Source organism: Leptonychotes weddellii, chromosome 3 (genome assembly GCF_054177405.1).
Source record: "Leptonychotes weddellii isolate Sample4059 chromosome 3, ASM5417740v2, whole genome shotgun sequence".
In the NCBI taxonomy this organism is placed as follows: domain Eukaryota; kingdom Metazoa; phylum Chordata; class Mammalia; order Carnivora; family Phocidae; genus Leptonychotes; species Leptonychotes weddellii.
In genome coordinates, this window is record NC_138371.1 from 32,772,278 (window position 1) to 32,795,780 (window position 23,503).

A 23,503-nucleotide genomic window follows, 5' to 3' on the forward strand; every position below is an offset into this window, starting at 1 on the left:
CAAGGCAGTGATATACTTAGGAATATCTTTCATCTATACTCCAAGGTTTGGGTACCAATTCGAAATTACCAATTTGATTGGCAACTTTCTACCAAGAGTGCCAGAGGCAAACCTGTGTCATGCCTTTGTAGAATCACTTCCAGAGTACTTTTTGAGTTGAGGGAGTCATACAGAAATTCTGCCATCATCCCCATCCCACCCCTCCTTCCGCTTATATTCTTCTATCCAGGGTTTCCAGGAGATGTTCTAGGGAATACTAGAGTGTTATCCATTAGCACTCATTCATGCTAATCCGTTTACATTTGCATAAGCATCTTAATGGTTTTAGGAAAAATCCATAGGCCAGAAATTCCAGAAATTTCTCATTGCAAAGCTTTTTACCAATTCATTGCTTTCCACAGCTTTCTAAGTATGGACAGACCCCCGGGGTTATTTCACAAAAACAACTGTGTTAAGGTTTGCATTAAAACACTAGGTTCATGGTTCTGGAAATTTTATCAGTCTTTTAAGTGGTATTGCTAGATAAACCTGCAAGAGCAATACTACATCTACAGCAAGTGTCACTGTATAAACTACTATTACTCTTGTTGCAATGGGGAGTTTTGCAAAGAGAGATATCTTAGGAAAGTTTTAAATTCTCCCCAAAGAGTCAAGAAGCAGAAGCAGATATTCTGAGAAAGGGAATTGTTTCTGAAAATCCTAGCAGTAATACTCTTTAAGATACTATTAGGTAAGTAACCTGGAAGGTTGCTTTAAAACCAATTTACAGATAATCCTCCCTATTTTACAGGTAATCCCCAAATCACCCAGGAAGTTAGAACCCAGGCCCTAAACATCCCAGTTTGTTCTTTCCACCTATCCTATGCCATCTATTGTGATTGGCAGGCATCTGATGTGTGCCAATCAGACACTTCTCCTTTTGCTCTTAAATTCTCCTCAGCAAGTATATTTTGGGGCATTTAGTCATTGGAGTATATTTTGAGTATTGAAATTTTAGTAGGTTTACTTTACATAGCATCTACAGCAAATAGACATAATAAAAACAATGAAATCCAACTGAGAAAAGCACTGAACTAAAGAGGAAAAATTATGTTTTTGGTTTTTTTTTAAAGTGTGGACATTTCAATGCCTACTCATTTCCCCTGGAAATAAAAATAAGACATTAAACATTTGCTTTAAAAAAAAAACGTAGGATATTTTCCTTCTTTCTTTTGGTTGATGTAAATGTAACATGTATACACTTAAAGCATATTTTATTCCTTAAGGTTTTTTTTCATTTTTATTCATATTAACTTTTGAAACTTAAAGCTGTATTTGTGTAGCATTTCTATAAATGTAATTTCAAAAGTTGTGAGATTATATCATTTTATTTCTCATCTATTCTGCGTCCTAATTTGAAGGTCAGAATATGAACTATCAAGCCTCATTTGGAGAAACTGAATAGCAACATAGCCCTGTATGTACTGTGAAGCATGTGATTCTATACTGATAATGAGTTCTTTTAAAGTATAGGATTTATTTTTAAAAGTGATATGATGTAACATGGCATAGTTACTTGAAAAAAAGAAAAGATTGCAGTTCTTTAGGTGACCTTTGAGAAACAGCAGACGTTTGTCAGAGTGTCTTAATCAGGAAGTTTGGAAATGGGAAGCCTAATCTGTTAATCATAATTATACAGATATTTTCTGAAATTTACAATAGTGCTTTGACAAAGATCTTTCACATAGATACTAATCATCTAAACTTTACTCCTACAATTCTGAGATAATAATATTTTCCCTACGGCAAGACTGAGGGCCAGAGACTCTCCAACTTGCTCAAGGAGGCCCCATAGCTAATAAGAGGTAGAATGCAGATTTGAGTACAGCTTCTTTCTAATACCAGGTCCAGTCAGCGCTTCTTCAATATAATGTGACCATCAACAAAAACTAAAGATTTATCACATAAATTTTTTTAAATGCTTATACATGTATAATACAGTGAATGTTAAGTAAGATTAGAGAGAAGAATGGACAGCAGACTTTGACAGTTAATGAGTTTCTGGTATAGTCTCAAAAGACAACAATATATAAGGAGTACCCCCTGCTTACGCACACACACTCTCTCTCTAAAATAAATAAATAAATAAAATCTTAAAAAAAAAAAGACAACAACGTAAAAGCAAAGACAACATAGAACAGTGATTCTCAAACTTTAATGTACATACAAATTACCTGATAGCTATCTGGTAGAATTTCAAAAGACAATCAATAAAAACGAAGATGATATAGATGTTGATGCTCAAACTTTAGTGTATGTAAGAATCATTGGAATCTTAGTGTACGTAAGAACTCTAAGAGATTCTGGGGCGCCTGGGTGACTCAGTCGTTAAGCGTCTGCCTTCGGCTCAGGTCATGGTTCCAGGTCCTGGGATCGAGCCCCGCATAGGGCTCCTCACTCTGCGGGAGGCCTGCTTCTCCCTTTCCCACTCCCTCTGCTTGTGTTCCCTCTCTCACTGTGTCTCTCTGTCTGTCAAATAAATAAATAAAATCTTTTAAAAGAACTCTAAGAGATTCTGATTTGGAGCCCATGAATTTGTATTTCTTTTTTTTTTTTTTAAAGATTTTATTTATTTATTTGAGAGAGAATGAGAGAGAGAGCACATGAGAGGGGGGAGGGTCAGAGGGAAGAGCAGACTCCCTGCAGAGCAGGGAGCCCGATGCGGGACTCGATCCCAGGACTCCAGGATCATGACCTGAGCTAAAGGCAGTCGCTTAACCAACTGAGCCACCCAGGCACCCTGAATTTGTATTTCTAACAGTCTTCCAGGTGATAGGATTTTGATGGTTCAAGGACTATACTCTGAATATCTCTGACATAGCACAGACTGAAACGTACAAAGTACATAAAATATAAGAATATATCAGGGATTTGTGATAATTAAGATAAATACTTGACTTCCTGGATGTACTGTAAAATTGCTTAAATAAAATGAGATTTTTGCACCAAAGATCTTTTAATTGTAATACAGATTCATCCCTGAGGAGGAGTGTGACTTTCTAGTCTATGAACAACCAGCCGTAACTAGCAATCATGGCCACTAATAGCTAATGGTCATAGGGTGCTCTTGGTTAGAACATAAACTCTGTGAACTTGGGAAGGCTCTAGAAGCTCCTGCAATTCTAATGCAGGGCTACAAAGGCCTCTCCTACTTTGGAGTTAAATAGAATCCCAGAAGCTCAGAGAGTGGTTAGATGATGGTTTCCCATTTCCTGAAGTTTTCATTCATTCCCAGAAAGCTCAGAGGAATTTGTAAGATATCCTGGAACTCTGAGTTTCTCAGAAACCTGAGCAGACTCCAGATCTCAACTGTTCACCTGCAAGGCCCCTGGACTGAGACCCTTTTCCAGAGGTCAGGAGAGCTACAGAAAGCCTCTCAGCTATGAGGCATAGAAATATTTCAGCCCCACTTGCGACAGTTCCTCAAGCCACACCCCATTTGGAGACTCAAACTGAAGTTGGAGACATTATTCCTTCCCAGACACTTCGCAACCCCACAGATCCCCGTCAGGACTTCAGCAACAGTGGAATCAAATTCATTGTGAAGTGAATTGCAGCTCTGATTCAAAGCCCTGGAAGTAGTTGTGTTTTTATGTCTCTTTAATAAGTAAGCATCTTGGCTTTATTGAGAACATTTTTGGTTGTGAATGTGAACATGGCTTTCATCATCAGAGGCAGGACTACCATTTATCTTTCACTTTTTTCAGGATTTCTTTTTCATGGCTGAATATTGCAGAGATAAGATGGACCCTCAGAGCCAAGGTGTTGTCTTTGGACTTGGTTTAGTTTAAGACAGACTTGATACTATGTTTTCCATTAGAGGGAAAAAGCAAAACACAAAATCAGTCACTGCTGTTAGGTCTACGTTTCAGCCATTGTGATTACTTTCAAATAGATTTAAAAAGAAAGAGAGGTAGAGAGGGAAGGAGGAAGGAAAGAAGGGAGGGAGGGATGGAGGAAGGAAGGAAAGGAAGGAAGGAGAGAAGAAGGAAAATAATGAACGTGCAAGCTCAATTTTCAGATGGAGTCTAGTACATTGTGATGCTCCTCTGACTTTTTTTTAAAGCATTTGTCTTTCACCTGCTGTGACTTTAGAGGCTAAAATATTATTCTGTTATTTTTATGAGAGTGGTAGCAGAAAAAAAATGAAAAAGGTTTTCAAGTTTGGCAAAATCTGTACAAAATGTTACTGAAACCGTACACTGCTCTGGTCAGTGGAGATGCCGCCTGTTGATGAGCATTTGATTTTTAGACAGGATGTGTGATATTTTTTTTCTTTCTTTCTTCAGTCTTAGGAAGTAAAAAACTTGGCTTTTATTGGTAGAGTTGTCAGACACCGAAAAACAGTGACAGAGATTCTTCATTTGACCAAACTTTTTAGTCAGGCTTCCAAATTTTTTCCATGGTCCATCTGTGGACTTCCTTGTAAAATCCAGTTTTAGCAAGAACCCTGCTAAGTCAGTTTAACCTGAACCCCCCCATATCTGATCACCCCTCGATATCTGATCGGGTTCCTCATCTTCCACCATCCCCCAAGTGATGTCTGATCACCCTGGCCTGTCTTCAGCAAAGAATCCTGTTAGGTCAGTTTAGCCAGAACCCCCCTTACTCCTGATGTTTCCTCTTAGTAATTTTGTATCTACTGACCCCCACCCTGATCCTTAGCTATAAATTCCCATGTGTTTATGCTGAGTTGAATCCAATCTCTCTCCCCCACCATAAAATCCCATTGCAGGGGTCCCTATACCTATTGCAATGGTCCTGGATAAGGTTTTCCTTACCATCTTTAAAGAGTGCTGTTGAATATTTTTTTCTTTAACAACTTAAGGGGTCTTTAGTCTTTAGTCTTACTGGTAGCCTATAGGCAGTATCCGGTTTTCAGATATGCTTTGTTTGGCATTTGTTGTGTTTTGCAAATGGAATTAGTTGCCAATACCTGAAAAATAGGCACTAGCATGTAATAATCCAGATTTTCCATTTTCTTGAAAAAACATCTGAAGAAATGACGATATATAGAAAGACAAAAACTGGCCAAGGCAAGGTAGCGGCCACTTCCTTTGGACTGGGAGGCTTTCTCTTACTCCCCCAGGTACCTCTCCAGCTGGCTTCCCTGCCTTTTGTTCTCTACCTGGAAGTTTACGCATTTGCCTTTGCAATTGCCTCGTTATGGTTTTCTAAGGAGTTAGTACTTCCTGGTGTTACTGCGTGTCCTTAAGGACACTTCCCCAGTCCCCTTTTTTAAGTATATGAATTTATAAGGATCTGAGAACTCGTAAGAAAGAGGACATACTATGCATAATCTTAAAGAAATATGGAGTGACATTATTCTAACTCTTACTGCACCAATTCATATAGGTTTTTTTGAGCTCTGACGTTAATGCTTAATTGTGTGCATAATTATGACTAGATCTGTGAATAGAGTTTTTTATTAATGATGTGATTTAGATATATTTCTTTTCTTTATTTTTTTAAAAGATTTTATTATTTGAGAGAGAGAGAGAGGGAGAAAGCACAAGTGTGGGGGAGGGGCAGAGGGAAGCAGACTCCCTGCTAAGCAGGAAGCCTGATGTGGGGCTTGATCCCAGGACCCTGAGATCATCACCTGAGCCGAAGTCAGACGCTTAACTGACTGAGCCACCCAGGCGCTCCTATTTAGATATATTTCAAGAAAGTCAAGTTAAACCACTGAAGAATGAAAATACCCAAATTTTGGGAAATTAGCTTTTAATCAAAGAATGCATGCTATTAATGGATGGTTCTATATATATTTTTTTAAGTAGAAAAAGAAATGGATAAAACTTTTACTTCTTAAGTACTTGAAAACATAATTTAATATTTGGGTTTTTTTTGTTTTTATTTTCTTTTTAAGATTTTATTTATTTATTTGACATAGAAAGAGAGATAGCAAGAGCAGGAACACAAGCAGGGGGAGTGGGAGAGGGAGAAGCAGGCTTCCTGCCGAGCAGGGAGCCCGATGTGGGGCTCGATCCCAGGGTCCTGGGATCATGACCTGAGCCGAAGGCAGCCGCTTAACGACTGAGCCACCCAGGCACCCCATAATTTAATATTTGAATTTGCCTTTATTTTGGCTGAGTTAAAAAGGAATTAAACCAAAGTGAACCAAGTGTCTAGTAAGTACCAACTATTTCTGTCTATAAAGTACAACTTTACTCCAGACACAGTGCGTGGCTCCTCTGCTGCGTTCAGTGAGGGGATCATAATAGTAATTCCTGTCGTATGGAAACTGTGTTACATTACCTTTTGAAGGCTCTCACCCATTTCCTTGGTTTGATTTTAAGATTGTGTGCCTTAAAGTTTAATTAATACAATGACTGAAGAACGTTTGCATTTAGAGGATAAGGTTAAAATAATTTGTTCTCCTTGAACCTTGTGAAGGAAAGGTGAATACAACTAAATGAATTACATTGAAAGGATTAAGTTAGAAATTGAGCCTTTAAAGAAGTCTGAGGTAAACTTTACTTATTTGGGTGTTCATAGGAAAGTTAAGCATTCGTTTTGGTTTTTTAAGCAAAGCAGGAATAAATACTATGTATGTCTGAATATAAGGTGATCCCAAGATACTAATGTTTATTTTCCCAATGAGAAGTTTTGAATATGTAAAACCCTAAGACATATGGATAAAATGGTGAAATATTTACTTGCATTTTAATTAACAATTAACTTCCACATACGTATTTTAAAATCACATATTACTTAAAATATTAATTAGAAATACTATTTTTCTCTACTTTTAAAGTTCATTGACTGATTTTATTTAAATTCTTCACATGTGATTCAGCACTTGTGTCTCTGTCATTACAAAACCCTGTGTTTGGAGTCACTTATCCAGTTTTCTAGGACACGCCATTTCTGCTTAAGTTTTTTTTGAGACTCAAACTTTTTGATACAAATATGATTCTGCCATTGTAAACATTATGCCAAGCTACACATCATTTGCATAATCGTGCATAATAGTGGGACAATTATTTTTAAAAATTTGTCCTCTAGGTGACTACTTTGATCTCTTGTTCTTTAAAGTTACCGTAATAGGCGTTTACATGATCATATCCAGCATTTGCAATTTTAAGAAATAATTACAAAATCTGTTTGGAATTTTTGCTCTAAAGAACAGATTTTGTTGGGGCGGCACCTGGGTGGCTCAGTTGGTTAAGCGTCCGACTCTTGATTTCAGCTCAGGTCATGATCTCAGGGTCGTGAGATGGAGCCCAGCATCCAGCGTTGGGCTCTGTGCTTAGCTCAGAGCCTGCTTAAGATTCCCTTTCTCCCTCTCCCTCTGCCATTACCCCTCCCACTCTTTCTCTCTCTCTCTCTCTCTCTCAAATAAATAAATATTTTTAAAAATACCAGATTTTGTTAAATTACATCTGTAAGGGTTTAAAACTAGGAATGATGGAGGTTATTTCAGCCTCATGTTTTCTCCAAACCAACCTTTGTTTTACATAATAATGTGATACTGAGATTTAGATAAGAATTTGACTATGAGGGGCACCTGGGTATCTCCGTTGTTTAAGCATCTACCATCAGCTCTGGTCATTATCCCAGGGTCCTGGGATGGAGGCCTGCATCAGCTCCATGCTCAGCAGGGAGTCTGCTTCTTCCTCTGCCCCTCACTCCCCACTCTTGCTTGCTCTCTCTCTCTGAAATGAATAAATAAAATCTTAAAAAAAAAAAAAAAAGAATTTGACTCTGAGGTGATTTGCTCTTTTTGGGAAATATTCTTGGGGGAGGAAAAAAATCTGCCTGATGTTTGAACGTATATGATACTTCCTTTTTCTTCTGCCTTTCCAGGTTATTCCTTAAATCTTTACTACTAGGAAAGTGCAATAAAATGTAGTAAGGTAGATATCCGGTGGGGGGGGGGGGAGCATCTTATATAATGGAAAGTCAAGGCAATGTTATTAATATTGTGAGATTTTTTCTTATCCTAGTGCATTTCAACAATTATTAACATATCCATTTCTTAAAGAAATATTCCTATAACAAAGATAACAAGTGATAACAAGATAAAAGGTTATACTACATGGTACACATTTTCTATGAATGTTCCCATAGTTGTATAATACTTACTGTGTGAGATTTTTATTAGGAGGTAGCAGTTAATTTGGCAGGAGATGTTGTCCTTGTCATTTCCTGATAACCATGAACTACACCATTAACCACAAACTACAGAAGATGAGAACAGCTGGTGTTTTTATAACAGAGGGTGATGAGGGAGATGAGAGAGCTTGGGAATATGAGAGGATTTAGAATTTATCATGCTTAGTGGTTTCCCTCTTGGTTATTCAATAAAATGCCTACTTTTAAGAATTTAAGAAAAATGAAGTGGTAAGTATTATTACTTTCATATCACCTATGAAAAAATCTACTATTGTAACATTTTGCAGGGAGGGATAGCTCACTTTTACTCTGGGGCTTCCAGCTTTGTATGAAAAAAACTTATGTCATTAGTATACCAAAAATATGATAATTCAGTACTACATATATTAGCAATAAATTATACCAGTGAAAATAATGATGAATTATCATTGTTATCTCTTAACAGTGGAAAGAGTGGAACGAGAAAACCTTTCAGACTATTGTGTTCTGGGCCAGCGTCCAATGCATTTACCAAATATGAACCAGCTGGCATCCTTGGGGAAAACCAACGAACAGTCTCCTCATAGCCAAATCCACCACAGTACTCCAATCCGAAACCAAGTGCCCGCGTTACAGCCCATCATGAGCCCTGGTCTTCTTTCTCCCCAGCTCAGTCCACAACTTGTTAGGCAACAAATAGCCATGGCCCATCTGATAAACCAACAGATTGCTGTTAGCCGGCTCCTGGCTCACCAGCATCCTCAAGCCATCAACCAGCAGTTCCTGAACCATCCGCCCATTCCCAGAGCAGTTAAGCCAGAGCCAACCAACTCTTCCGTAGAAGTTTCTCCAGATATCTACCAGCAAGTCAGAGATGAGCTGAAGAGGGCCAGTGTGTCCCAAGCTGTCTTTGCAAGAGTGGCATTCAACCGCACACAGGTATGATGAGCATTGAACATGGTAATTGGTGGTTAAGACTAATACTAAGGACAGAATTGTGACATATTTTTTATCCCTTTAAAAAATTTTTATGGATCCCAGAGCACTCAGGATTAACTAATAATCCTTAGTTCGGGAAATACTGTCAGCATTGATCCGTATATGGCCATAATTAATTAATTTCAGTAAGGTAATGAACATCTGTGAACATGGGACCCAGAATGTTACCAGTGACTTGGGCCTGTGTGCTCCTCTCTTCCCTCATCTCCATCTGCTTTTCCCCAGGTATAACCCTGATCTTGAATTTTGTGGTTATCATTCATTTTTTTAAAAACTAGTTCTAAAACTTTATGCATATGTAATCTTTTATTTATCTTATTTTTGAACTTCATAAAAAGAGTATCATTGATGTCATGATTTCTATAATTTTTTTAAAAACCTTTCAAAATATACAAATTAGATTTAAGATATTGATAAAATGGTAATGGATAGTTTTCTCATATTTTTTAATGTTTTGGGGGAATTCCATGCCAATATAATACTAAATGATAAAAAGATAAACAGTTTATTTATATATGTCTTGCTTTACTGAGGTCCTCATCTCAGTGTTTCTGATTCCATAGTCTGGGGTGCATTTGTAACAAGGTCCCAGGTGATTCTAATGCTGCTGGTCTAGGAGCCATACCTTGAGAACCACTAATTTAGTCCTTATATGAGTAACAAGAAAATAGAAGTGCTAATCTCAAGGAGCTAATGACCTGGTAGTAAAAAAAAAAAAAAAAAGTATTCAGATAATGAAAGTAAAATGAGAAGTAATGTGAATAGTGTAGGAGAATAACCATGGTTGTAGTGGGTTGTAGCTCCATGAGGAGCTGGGCATAAAGAATAATTACAGTAAGATGAATATAGTGTCGTTAAGAGGAGTAGGTTTAAGTTTGGCCACCCTACTAAATGCAAGGCAGGAAGCTAAGCTCTGTGCAAATGCAAAGATGAAAAAGATCATGGGCGCCAGCTCATATGTAAACATATGGTGGTTGTGGAGTAGAGTCCAGAGTCAGGAAGCACTGTGGAAGTAAAGTTGACAGAAAGTGTAACCATCATAATGCCAAGGTTTGAGCCTCGTGGCTGAGAATAAATCTGTAATCACTTAAGAGTATCAAGGAGAACATTGAAAGAGATGGTTGGAATAAGCTTAGAGTGATTATTTTGGATTAGGCTATTTTGACTCTGAAGTGCTGGCAGATTTCTTAAATGAAGGTAGGCAAAAGTCATTGAAAATATGAGTTTGGTGCTAAAAAGAGTTTTCAGGGCTAGAGGAAGGGATTAGAAATTTATTGCCAGAGCCTGGGATTTAAAGAGTTGGGAGGAGGAGGAGGAAAAACCGTCACCACTACTGTCACCAGGAAAAGAGAAGAAATGCCAGTAGAGATGGGTGCAGGTGGAGATGGAAGGATAGGGAGGTTGTAGTGAGAGTACAGCAACATGAGCAGAGTTTCCAGGAGATTTGTCCATGTGTACAAAACTAAGACATCTGGGAGCGAGAAGCTTGAACCATGGCATGAAATTTGGTGATTGGTTGGAAGAGACCTTTGGCAAACTTAGCGTAGAATTTCATTAGAGCGGAGAAGGCAGGAGCCAGAATTTAGGAGTTAAGGAGTGACTAAATGTTGAGGATGCAGAACCAGGGGCTGCAAATTACTCTTTCCAGAATTTGGTGTTGAAAAGGAGGCCAGAAGTGTGTTGACAGTTTGAATGTGATAGGGCTTCAATCTGAGATAGAAGGAATTATGAAGTAGTTTGGGGTCTCAGCTGAAGTTAACAGGCATGACCTAGAGATGGAACCATGCACTGTGGTTTGGTAACAGTCTGCAGGAATGCTGGAACCAGGGGAGTGGGAGCAGGGAAGAAGCACAGTGGGGTTGTTTGAGGTTTAGTGCTGACAGATTAGGTATGGCAGGAGACCAAGAGGGGGAAATCTCTTGCTCCCTTGACTCTTAGCTAATTTATACATTCTATTATTGACAGACTCACTTGACATCATTTAAAAATGAGTTTGGAGGTTCACAGAGGTCTGCACATGTTCCGGATATCACTCTATGACTTCTTTTTTTTGACTCAGAGTAATCAAGCAGCATTTGTGTGTCCACAGTTATCTGAACTAGGGTTATGAAAAACGCTGGTCCTTTTGAGCATGTCTGTTGCATATTTATTACTTTGTATTTACAAGCGGAAGGATGCATCTTTTAGTCTTTATTTTGCAGGTGTGTGTGTGTGTGTGTGTGTGTGCGCGCTTTCACCTATCATTCATGTGCATGAATAGGCATTTCATAGCTAGCCAACATTTTATTGCCTGGTTATATATACAGTTCCTTTGGCTAAGGATAAAATTGAAAGCATGGTTGGATTTTAGAATCAAATACAGTATAGATTTTATCCAAATAGCATGAAGTCTTAGATTCACAGAGAGACTAGACAAAAGACAGACCATGTTGGTGTGAGGGAATGCTCTGCCCAGGCCCTAGGATCTTGGAGGTCTGTCTTCTCCCGCACAATCCTTTTTGTCTATCTTTATGATTGATTAATGATTTTTCTTTGGCATTGCCATCGTTGAAGTGCCAAGTTATAAAAGGTCTAATTGAAGCATGGAACACATTTTATTATTTTCCTCCTGCCATTAAATTTGTAAGATGGCTACACCCAGAAAGGAACATTCACTTTCAATCAACAGGAGTTTGAGTTCATGGGCCAGCCTTGAGGATATCAAATGGAAACTGCATAGGAATGTATGAGTATTTCCTTTTAAAATTCTGCTTTTAATTTGGGAAAGCTTTTCATCCCTCTGGGATCATAACCTGTTGTGTATAAAGCCCAACCTAATCAAGGTAGATGGTATTGACAGAATGACATAGTTTGAACTTAAGCCGGAGGTCAGCAGGCAGATTGTTTTTGCTGTATATACTGTAGTCACTAACAGCAAGGTTGGACAGCTGGGTTTCACCAGCAGAATCATTAAATGGAAAATGTGGTGTACTATGCCCCATGAAACCAACCATGGATTTTCCAAATGTTAGGCTTTTTTGAGTGGAATCAGACATTTATGGGTGATATAATGATTTGCCAGCTATAATAAACAAAAATTTATAGATAATAACATAAATGAATGGTTAATCTTTAGATAGAAAAGAATCTCAACTTTTTTTTTTTTTCTCAAAGCAAACAGGATCAGAACCTCTTATTTTAGATGGGTACCTAAGGCCAATATCAATCTTGTACTTAGTTGCTTTACTGATATGTAATATATCTTTAGTCCACTGAATATTTTCTTTTTTTTAAGATTTTATTTATTTATTTGAGATGGAGAGAGAGAGCATGCACATTCATGCATGAGCATGAGGGGAGGAGCGGAGGGAGAGGGAGACACAGACTCCCTGCTGAACAGGGAGCCTGATGAGGGGCTTGATTCCAGGACCCCAAGATCATGACCTGAGCTGAAGGCAGGTGCTTCACTGACTAAATCACCCAGGGCACCTCCACTGAATATTTTCTAGAAATAGTTCATGATCTCTATTATTCATTTATTATCAAGTTCAATAAAAAACAACTTGATTTGTCACCCTATAGTTCATGTTCCTGGTTTTGTGCTTGATGATTGGACCAATAGCATCTAGTAATTAGAGAGACAGAGAGAGAGAATGTGTATAGAACAAAACCGCATGTATAACATTCATAAATGAAGCTAAAACTAAAAAAAAAAAAGCATCAGCTTAGTTTGTCATGTTTAAAACTTCCCGATGAAAAACTCAAATTCATAATAAATAGCATTTGAAAATGCCACTTCTCCAAAGAGAAACTATTGATTACTTTGTATATCTGATCATTGCCACTGTAAGTACATCATTTGGTGATATAAAATAACACAATTGAGGGAATAGAGCTATATTTCCAAGAGCTTGCTTTTAATACATTTTTATGTTAATCAGTGTGCCTTGAGATCATGCAATGCTAGAATATCAACTCTTCAGGCTGGGCACGAGATTAATGTAGTTCTAGATGCAGGGTATAGCAGAGCATCATATCCTGTCTGTGCCATCAGGATGATAGAAGCCTGTTTTCGTCATTATGACCTTACGTAAAATATATTCTGAGCATCATCACTTTCTTCTTTATTAGTCTTTTGGAGGAAAAGGTTAACCTCACTTTTTGGGTCTCTGAGGATTTTATGACAAATGAGAGATAAAATGTTTTCTGACCTGGTCATTAATTTTCAGGCAATCCTGTGATATAGTTCTAAGTGTTTCTGTTACCTATGGTCACGAAGTGAGGTGGTATGGTCAATACACTAGAGGAGGCTGAGGCAGATAACATGTCTGCTCTGTTTTTGGTGTTCTAATTCTCCCTCACCCCCTATTCCCCCTACTTTGACTTCTAGAAGCTAGCAACTGCTAGTCAGCTTTTCATTCAAAGGACTTTCCTCAGGCTACTGGATTTTGCTTTGCTCACACTGGCAGAGAGCTGGAAATACTTAACCAATATCTGGTAGGTGCAGGAGGATGAAAGCCCAGTTCCCCTTCCTCCAATAGAAGGGACAGCTCTGAAGTGTGACTTCTACTCCAGAGCTCTCTGCAGATGAGGCTGAGGCGAGGATTGTATGGGCTTCTTCCCTTCCCTGCCCTGCTTCTCCCACTCCCTCACCAGTTTCCCTCAGAAACACTTCCTTAATAAATCACTTGCACAGGAATCTATCTCAGGATGTGCTTTTTATCCCAGATTATAGATCAGTGCCACTGCTAGTCTAAATTGGCTTTCGGGTATATCATGGGGTAGTATGTTGAATAAAACTGATCTTCAATATTATACCTACTACCTTCCAAATCTAAAGTGAGATATCACTATGGGAATAGTATAGATGTTTTTACTGTACTACTTGAAAATATTATCACTATTATTATTATAAACTGAATTCAATGGACTGATATTGATACTGTCTAGATCTGCTTATGGATATCAAATGTGGGGGAGAGAAAAAGAGAGGGAATGAGACTGAAACAGACACTGGATTTGAAGCCCTATGAGATCTTCCAAACTTGACTTAAATGAAAACCACCCTTACTGAGTCTGAATGGTGAATTACGTAATTCATGTGAGTTTTAGAGTAGCTTTGCCCCCTTGCCCGCCCTATCTCTGGTGCTCTGTCAGTGATGCAAGTGGTGTTTGTAGGACTAATAATTTCAAGAAATAATAGGACCAGTGCTCTGTCTAGTTTATTTTTTCTTTTCCTTTTTCTTTTTCTTTTTCTTTTCTTTTCTTTCTTCCCTCCCTCCCTCTCTCCTTCCTTCCCTTTTCTTTTTTTTAAATTTTTTTTTTTTTTTAAGATTTTATTTATTTATCTGAGAGAGAGAATGGGAGACAGAGAGCATGAGAGGGGGAGGATCAGAGGGAGAAGCAGACTCCCCGCTGAGCAGGGAGCCCGATGCTGGACTCGATCCCGGGACTCCAGGATCATGACCTGAGCTGAAGGCAGTTGCTTAACCAACTGAGCCACCCAGGTGCCCCAGTCTTTTTTTTTAATTTTACCTTCCTTTCTTTTGCAATTCATTTTCTCTTGCTAATTTCCTGAATTTATTTAGCGTTGGCATACTTTCACTTACTAGGCCTATGGACATTAAATAAGTTGCTTGCCTATTTACTGTGTTTACATCTGTGCTTTTTGACAGTTTGATTATGAATCCTAACCTTGAGTGTTCTTTTGCCCCGTGTCACTTTGTGGACTTAAAATTAATCAGAGGCTTGTGACACTATGAAAAGGTTTATGACAGTATTTTAAAAGACTTACTATTAGCAAGGAATGGTTGTGGGATGCCCACTGACCTATAATAAGGATGGTTTCATAAAATATGTACACTGAATCTTCCTTAATAGATAAACTATTCTCTAATTTATTTAAAAATCCAATGACCTACATATTCATATGTTCAGGAATCCCCCATTTACTAACATTTTTTCTCCTCTGAGACCTTCCATCTGAGCAAATCTGTTAAATGAAGTAGAGGAAGCTTTGATCCAAACAAGGTTAAATCCACTGGAACGGATGCCTTGCCCCGTGTGAGTGGGAGCATTAGAATGCCAGAAAAGGGGAATTAGGTGTGACCCACATCTCCTCTCTGCACCACTATCCCCTTACCTTGATGGTAGAGTTCAGGAAATCCCCTTATACAAGGAATCAGCAGTAAGAAGTTTCTACAGTTTGAAAATGAGACTTTTGCCACATTCATTATTCATATAATGGAGTTATTTTTCTTTTTCCTCTAGCAGATTACATCATAACTCAGAAAGTTCAGGTCCATTTTCTGTTTCAGGTAGTTCTGCTGAGCCAATTCTTAGAAACATGTTTTCAGTAGAAGCACAGATGTGTTTCACAAAATGTGCTATTCTGTAACAGTAGGGCTCTAATTTGGTATCTTGCTCCTTCTTCAGTTTGATGCAAAAGTCACCGAGTTACACAATTTGCAACATTTTGTCAAACACCTTGCTTGAGAAAATTGTTCATCGTGGTCTTATCTGATAGAGAAAAGGATTTTAAAAATCCTTTGGGAAATCATTTGGTTGACCTGTCCTTATTTGACTACTTTTTATTTTTTATGAGACTTTGCAAAGAATCTGCTGTTTACTCATCAAAGCCACATCATTTGAAGAAACTTAAGGCCAGGGTCATAAATATAATTTTATGAAGTGACTCAGCAACTGGAGAATGTTTTCAACAGATTGGAAAATTAGATTGAATTATGTATCAGGAAAGTTGGCAGTGAGGTCAATGGCTAGAAATGTACATGTCTATGTGAAATGACATGGATTTTGCTTTTAAGCTTTATCAGCACCAAGTTTATAGTATATGCATGCCTATATTATTAAGGTAAAAAATGTCTAAGGACTTGCTACACATATTTTGAAATGGCACAGTTAGAAAGAGATATGTAGCAACAACGTGAACATTTTAACAACCAGAATATTTGGAAATCTGAACTTAAGTGCATTACCGGTCAATTTGGGGGAGAAGAAAGTCTTGTGTTTGATTTATACATATTGTTGGCCAAAGATAGACTTGATTTAATTACACATACAGTTTATGTTTGTAGAAAACTTGACCTCCAAGATATTCAGAATTATTTCTTGGCCAACCTCTGGTCCCAGCCATCATTATTTCTTACTATGCAATAGAGAGATGGGCGCTCAGCAAGTCATACAGGAATAGAACACAATGTAAACCCAGGGGTCTTGACTCCATGGTCCAGTGAGCTGGTTATAAAATGACAAGGAAACCTGTGAGAAAAAGGAAGTCCATCCACTGAAAGATGGCCTGTAAATATGAAATGCTGCAGATCAGGCATGAACATGTTATTGGGTTTTGAAGCAAATAATACACCCTCTTTTGATTTCAACATTAAATTAATAAAGTAGGAAAAGATGGCCCTGCTTGCTTCATAAAATAGGCAATCTTTCATTTCAGAACCACTGGCTTGAATTCATAGATTTAAAGATTGTAATAATATTAATATCTCTCAGGATAGCAGTGTCTCAGAGTTATTAGATGGCTTAAGGATGGCCTCTAGCTAGTGGTCTCACTTTAGTTCCTCTTATACATATAAGAACTATCATTAATTAGCACCTTTTAGGCAATTCCAGCGAAAAAGGGTGGAGGACATACTGGTTTTGTTTTCTGGGTAGAGAGGAGGTTGACTCAGTAGTTGTCAAACATCTATAACCCTCTCCTCATTCCTAAATCTACTTGGAATAAAAAGTTTTGTGTAAAAGAATATATAAAGACACTCCCCCCTTCACAAAACTGGCACCAAACAATCAAAGGAAACAAAGGTGATTGTTTGCTGTTCTATTTCTATCCCTGACCAGTGTGCAAAGTTCTTAAAATTTAGTTACTGAACTAATTATAGAAAATTCCAGTTTCTCTATTTTAGCTAAACAAGGCTGCCTTCTAGGGATGGTTTTATAAGTTTTTGTCACTATTTTCTAACAAGGAGTGATCAATTCATTTCACACAGATAAGGAGTCTCTCTCTTCAATAAGGACTTTCTTTTACCTCCAGTGCGTGTATCTCAATATAGACCTGTGTTTTCAGTGTGAAGGCCTGTTTTAGTATTTAACTAGTCTCCTCCAATCCTGGGTGATGTTTACAATTAAAGTAGAATTTTTATAGAAGAAATACAAGAATCACTAGCCTTAGATCCCATTATTTATATACCTTTTCACCATTGCTTATTTAAAGTAATAAAAAAATACACAAGGAGTGTTCCTTTCATGGTCACTGATTGAAATGATGACCACTTGGCCTGGGGTTAAGTGCATGTTTGTTCAAATAAAGCAAATTAGGTTTAAAGGCCAGAAATGCTGTGAGAAAAATGAATCAATTTGAAGTCAGTTGGAGATTACAAGGTTGTTTACATTCTGTCTACAAGTTTTGTACCTAAAATTATCATTGTAGACTACAGCATTTACTTTCAGACTTCTCTGACTGAAATACCCAGTGAGAAGTACTTTTTACATCATGAGCTGGTACACACACTCACACATGTGCACATATGTATGTGTGTCTATCTTGAGCTCCATCTCATTTCCACCTATATTTTTATCTATCTATATGTTTCTAAGCAAAGCCTTCATGAAGGGAAGAAAAAAAAAAACCTTCATCAAATAATACTTGTACGGTGTATGAAGTACTCTGGTAACTTCCAATCTATTTAATTGTATTTCATTATCAAAAAATAGTTATGATGTACTGAAGTAATTCTGTCATCCACTAATAATTATGATCCATGTTTAAACAATGATGCAAATGAAGGCTTTTCTTTAAATGACTACAGAATTACTTAGGGAAGAAAAGTTGTTTTACTTTTCTGAGCTATAAAATGAGTATCTTGGTTTAGTGATATACTGGATATCCATATGGTCATCCCACTTTATATAATTAATTAAATTTTTCTTTACATTATCCTCTATCCCAAATAATTTTAATTATTGTGCTTCCTAAAAAGTATTCTTTACATTTTCTGCCTTCTGTATGGGAAAGTGTTTAGTGAAATGTAAAGTGGAGGGCCTTGAAAATTTGAAGTTGCAAATTCAAAATAAGAATTGTACTTTGAGGGGTACCTGGGTGGCTCAGTCAGTTGAGCCTCTGCCTTCGGCTCGAGTCATGATCCCAGGGTCCTGGGATGGAGCCCCGTGTTGGGCTCCCAGCTCAGCAGGGAGTCTTCTTCTCCCTCTCCCTCTGCCCCCCCCCACGGCCCTCTCCCCACTCATGCTCTCTCTCAAATAAATAAATAAATAAATAAATAAATAAATAAATAAAAATCTAAAAAAAATTTTTTAAAAAGAATTGTACTTTGATATTAGTTCTGTATTTATTAATTCATTCATTTAGCAAATATTTATTAAGCACTCAGAGACTATGGTAGGCATTATAATGGAGGCTAACATTTATTGAACACATGTATCAGGTACAGTTGCAAGCTCTAGGGAATCCTATGTGGGAAGTACAATTATATCAGTTTTACAGGTGAGGAAACTGTGCCATAGGGAGATTAATCTTTATCCAGTTGAAGCCTGGTTTTGAGCCCAGCAAATTTGACCTCAGAACTCACATTCACAACCACTTTAGTCTCAATTATTTCTGTTATCTTAGAGCAAGAAGATGAAAGACACAGTCCCTTCTTCAAGGAGGTACAAGGGGTAAACAGGCTTTCAAACCAGTAATTCCATTGTGGTATAGTAAGTACTGTGAAGTGTTTCATGTACTATATGAGAAAAGATACTTTTGACCTTGGAGGTGATTGAAGTTAATGCAGACATATTTCAGCAGGAAAAAAAAAATAATGTTTTTATCTGTTTTAAGGACAAAGTCAACTCAAATGTTAACAGACTGCTTTACTTTTTATATCTGAATGCATTTGATACATTTGAGATATAAATATTCACTAAATGTATGTTTTTGGTTTGTTTTGTTTTGTTTTTGGAAGGTACTATTTTTGCCAATGTTTTGACAAAGTAGCCAAAGCTAGTAAATTTTTTGGGCAGTTTGCCAGCAGTTGTTTCACACAATACACATAGAAACTAGAAATAAGCAGGGCCCAGAACTTTGTGAATGCAATAGTCATGTGCCAGGTACTTGAGGTGTTAGTAGAAACCACGTATGTGCCCAGAGCTGAGAACACCACTGGTAAATGTTTCCAAAGGGAACCTGTTCAGTTCTCTATTTGCTTTTGCTTTTGGGGTACTAATGTGTTTAAAAAATTTTGACTTAGATTGTGCATAGCCCCCCATTCTGGTACCTAAGACTTTCTAAAGACAAGAAGGGAAGGAATAAGGAGGAAAAAACAAAACAAAACAAAACTGTTTATCTAGTTGCATTATCTTTGCATTGAGTAGGTAGGTAAAAATAATAAACTTTCCAGAAATCTGTTTTTGGCTAAGTTCCTCCATTGTATGTGCTCAAGAGTGGCTTGGACAAGGGGATTGCAGTTAAGAGAGCCAGACAGTTTTGGTTTCATGAATGTTTTTGCTGTACCCATTCACTTTGTGTTGCATGCTTACTGCATTCTGATGTGTCAGGTGGCAAAGTGATGTTTTATTATGTACATTAGAAAGAAAGCTGTCTTTGAGGGAAGTGTTTCATTTGATAAATTGCAGATTTAGGGTCCGTGAAATATTTGTTCTAAAGTAGAGTCTGCACGGCCCAGAATTTCAGTTTCCATTACCTTCGTGTTTACAATAGGTTGGATGAAAAGCTCTTGAGTGTAATATGTGGTCCACCAGGGCCTGTTGCTGGCTGTTCAGAGAAATGAAAAAAAAAATGCATTTGGTACATTCTTAGAGCCCTGTGTTCCCATATGTTCCCAACTAACCACTAAGTACAAAGTATACAGATTCGGCTCCCAAGGAATTTACTGTATGACGGGGAGAAGAGGTTTTATAGTAGCACAATGTAAAAGATGGTAAGTGTCATAAATGCCAGATAGAACTAGTGCCATCTCAGTTCAAAGGAGGGAGAAAGTATTGCCAACTGCAGTATGTATACACATATATATACATTTTAGTTCATTACATAATGCATTTCTACAGCAACAACATTTGTCTGCAAATGTTACTTTTGTATATAGCATTTATATTTGCAGAGTACATTAATTCCCTTTAGATGCTCAATTCTATCCACCCCCATCCTAACAAAAATGCTACATGCATAGGCGGTCTTTCCTAATAAAGAAATATTGTAATAAAGAGAGGTTTTATTAAACTAATGCAATAATGACATTTTCTTTGAGGATTTAACACATCATTTTTAATAATAAAAATCAAATTGTCATTGTTGTGCCCTGTATACCTTTTATTCAAATCAGCCTAAGTACTCTGGCTTCATGGCTAAGCAGTACTCTGGGGGGTGAAGGGGGGTTGAGTATTTTTAGCGTTACACGAATGAATTTCAGCATTCAGGTTCATAGTGGGGTTGTAGATTATGAATATGGAACCCAGGGAAACCTGTTTATATTCGTGAGCAGAGGGGAAAATCCCTTTCAGGAGCGTCTAGAAGGAAATGAGATTGGAGATTAGGAAAGAACCAATTCTGTTAGGTCAGCATTCAGATGGTAGGATGTCAATACTTTCTACAGAGATGCAGCTGATTTCACAGTTTTGATAACTGTGCATTAACCACTAAGATATAAGAGCTCACTTTGTATGATTAGGCTAGGAATTTGGTATTACCTGATTTTCGCAAAAGAATACCAGTTTTTGGCTCTCACATCAGCTGGAACCAGACATTTCAGAACTGTGTGAAAAGTAAGGCTAACAAATAAGCATGCAAACGTGAAAAGTGAAGACATGGAGAGTGAGATGTGAAGAGTATCTTTGGAGGGTACTAGGGTTTGTTTTTTTTTTTTTTTTTTGTAATTCAAGGGAAGTATGTGTAATAGACAGATCATACTCAGGGCAGGATGAGGGGTTGGCTGATATGAGTGACAAGGCCCCTTCTACCTTCCACTCTCTATAGTTTTAATCTATAAAATGGGGGGGGGCATATGTGTCTTTGAACCTTGCTGATTGGTTATGACATCATTTGTTTAAAGCAATATATAAATATGAACTAATTATATTTTCCGACTCACTACCACGTACTTAATACATATGTTTCACCTCATATATCCTTGAAGAGTTGTAAGCTGATTTCTGAATATCATCATTAAATAGCTTATATACTTTGTTAATACATCTGACAATAAATAATTAAAATACATTATTAGGGGATGGGGTTTATGTTCTTTAAAATCTTTGTTCAGATTGGAACTCAACACTTTCAGACTATTTGCTTATATGATAAATGAGTATTTTTTGGTTGAGTTACTTCAAAGGTATATATTACAATAAATATGTGAACATTGCATGTTACCCTTTATACCTCCCACTTCAACTGCCACAAACAGAAATGTAATTTACAGAAATGAAAACAGTCTCCAGCTAGCTTGAGGCTTTTTCCAAGAGGGAGCACTGGGGTTTGCTGGGCCAGTTTCCTCAGTACACACCTGGTGTATATCACTTTAAAAAATAAATTATGCCTCATTAAATTACAATTAAATGGAATCATGATCATTTGTTTTTCTGGAAGGAAGATGTTTTGCATATTGAAAGCCTAATTTGTTGCAGGTGACAAAAAGGCTGAACAGATTATCTAATATCACTTCATTTTGGGGGTAATGTTTGCTGGTTATTTTGTGTATACTCCAGTAGTTCGGAATTATATTAATGTGGACTGTAGTATTTTCACTTCAAAATGTCTTCTACCGCCCTATCAGTTTTTTGTACTTTTTTTTAAAGCTTTTAAAGAAAGAGAAACTTCTCTAGGCATTCTGGATCAGTCATGCTCTTTCTTTTTCTAATAATGTTTTAATACTTGCCTATCCCCCTTTGCCTAGTCCCTCACTTGCCTATCCTCCTTTGCCTAGTCTCATCATTATCTCTATATCCATGTACGATGTGTATTTCAAATCCCAGCCAAGTTAAGTCCCACTTCTTCCAAAATGTTTTCCCTGAGTCCTGTAGTTGGCAATACTTTTACCCTCTTGTGAACGGAGCCGGCACTCATTCTATCTAGAATTTATGACACTTGTCATCTTTTACATTGTGTTTCTATAAACCATCATATAGTGAACTCCTTGGCAGCTGAATCTGTGTTTTCTTAATATTCTCATCCCTTTCTTAGCTTCATACCAAGTCATAAGAAATGAATTAATAGACTGACCTGTCATTTTTTTGGTAATAGGTACATTGAGTTTGGGGGTTCCCTAGATAAATCAGTGGGAGATAGAGCCTACAGAATTACCAAAAGTCTGGGAGATGTGAAGAATGAGAGTCTGTTAAAATCTAGGCAGTAATGACCTCAGCTGTTGCTGTCAGTCCTGGGAAGGTCTGAGGGGCTCAGACTCAGTGTTCCTAAAACCCAGTACAGGTTCTGGTTCTCTTCTTGCTCCATTAAAGAATTAAGGGTCCATCATAAGCAATTTCTCACCTGTCTCAGACAAGGCCTCAAGGGCTAGTGCAGAAACTTAGAACTAAATTTTATAGAGCCAGTCATGGTAATGTTTCCCAGGCGTTTCTGAGTATCAGCATGTATTTTATACAGTAACAATTTGGGGCAAACTATATAAATTGTTGAAGAAATATGGAAATCATAATAACGTAAACAAGAAAGCTCATCAACAGAAATTGCAGATTCAGAAACTATGAGGTCATTTAGTTTGTCGCAAATAAATATTATTTAAAATACTAGAAATAATAAGTATATCAATTTTTCATTTTAAAAATTAGCCCTAATTCTTTGTTTTGTTTGTGGAGTGGAGGTAGCCTGATTAGCCACCAAGCTAGATGGCATTATATTATCTCTTGTGCTTTAATTATTTTGTTTTTATTGAATTTGCTGCCAAAGTCATATATTCTTTGTGGGTACTAGAAATAATATAAAGCTTACAAAATCCCCCATTAAAAGGCTAAGGAGAGGGGCGCTGGGTGGCTCAGTCATTAAGCATCTGCCTTTGGCTCAGGTCATGATCCCAGGGTCCTGGGATCAAGCCCCGCATCGGGCTCCCTGCTCTGAGGGAAGCCTGCTTCTCCCTCTTCCACTCCTCCTGCTTGTGTTCCCTCTCTTGCTGTGTCTCTCTCTGTCAAATAAATAAAATGAAATCTTAAAAAAAAAAAAAAAAGGCTAAGGAGAAGGTCAATTTGAGGTTCTTTTTGCTGGACTCCATTCTTTTTTCAGTGGCTTGTAACCCAAGAGCTATTGTGCAAGGTGTCTTTCTTCCCTGTGCAGATGTTCACTCTACTCCTTTTCAGTCAGCATGTTTCCTGGTCTTACATAACCTCAGCTAACACCATG

At 37.5% G+C, this 23,503-nt stretch overlaps 1 protein-coding gene across 2 annotated transcripts in view; it reads left to right on the forward strand.

Moving 5' to 3' along the window:
* SATB2 (SATB homeobox 2) overlaps positions 1–23,503 on the forward strand; it is a 193,675-nt gene that overhangs the window by 108,041 nt on the left and 62,131 nt on the right. For both annotated transcript variants that reach the window (XM_081813908.1, XM_081813907.1), the window contains one exon: positions 8,603–9,075. In XM_081813908.1, coding sequence (XP_081670034.1) covers positions 8,603–9,075 — 473 coding nt within the window. The remainder of the gene's footprint in view (positions 1–8,602; positions 9,076–23,503) is intronic.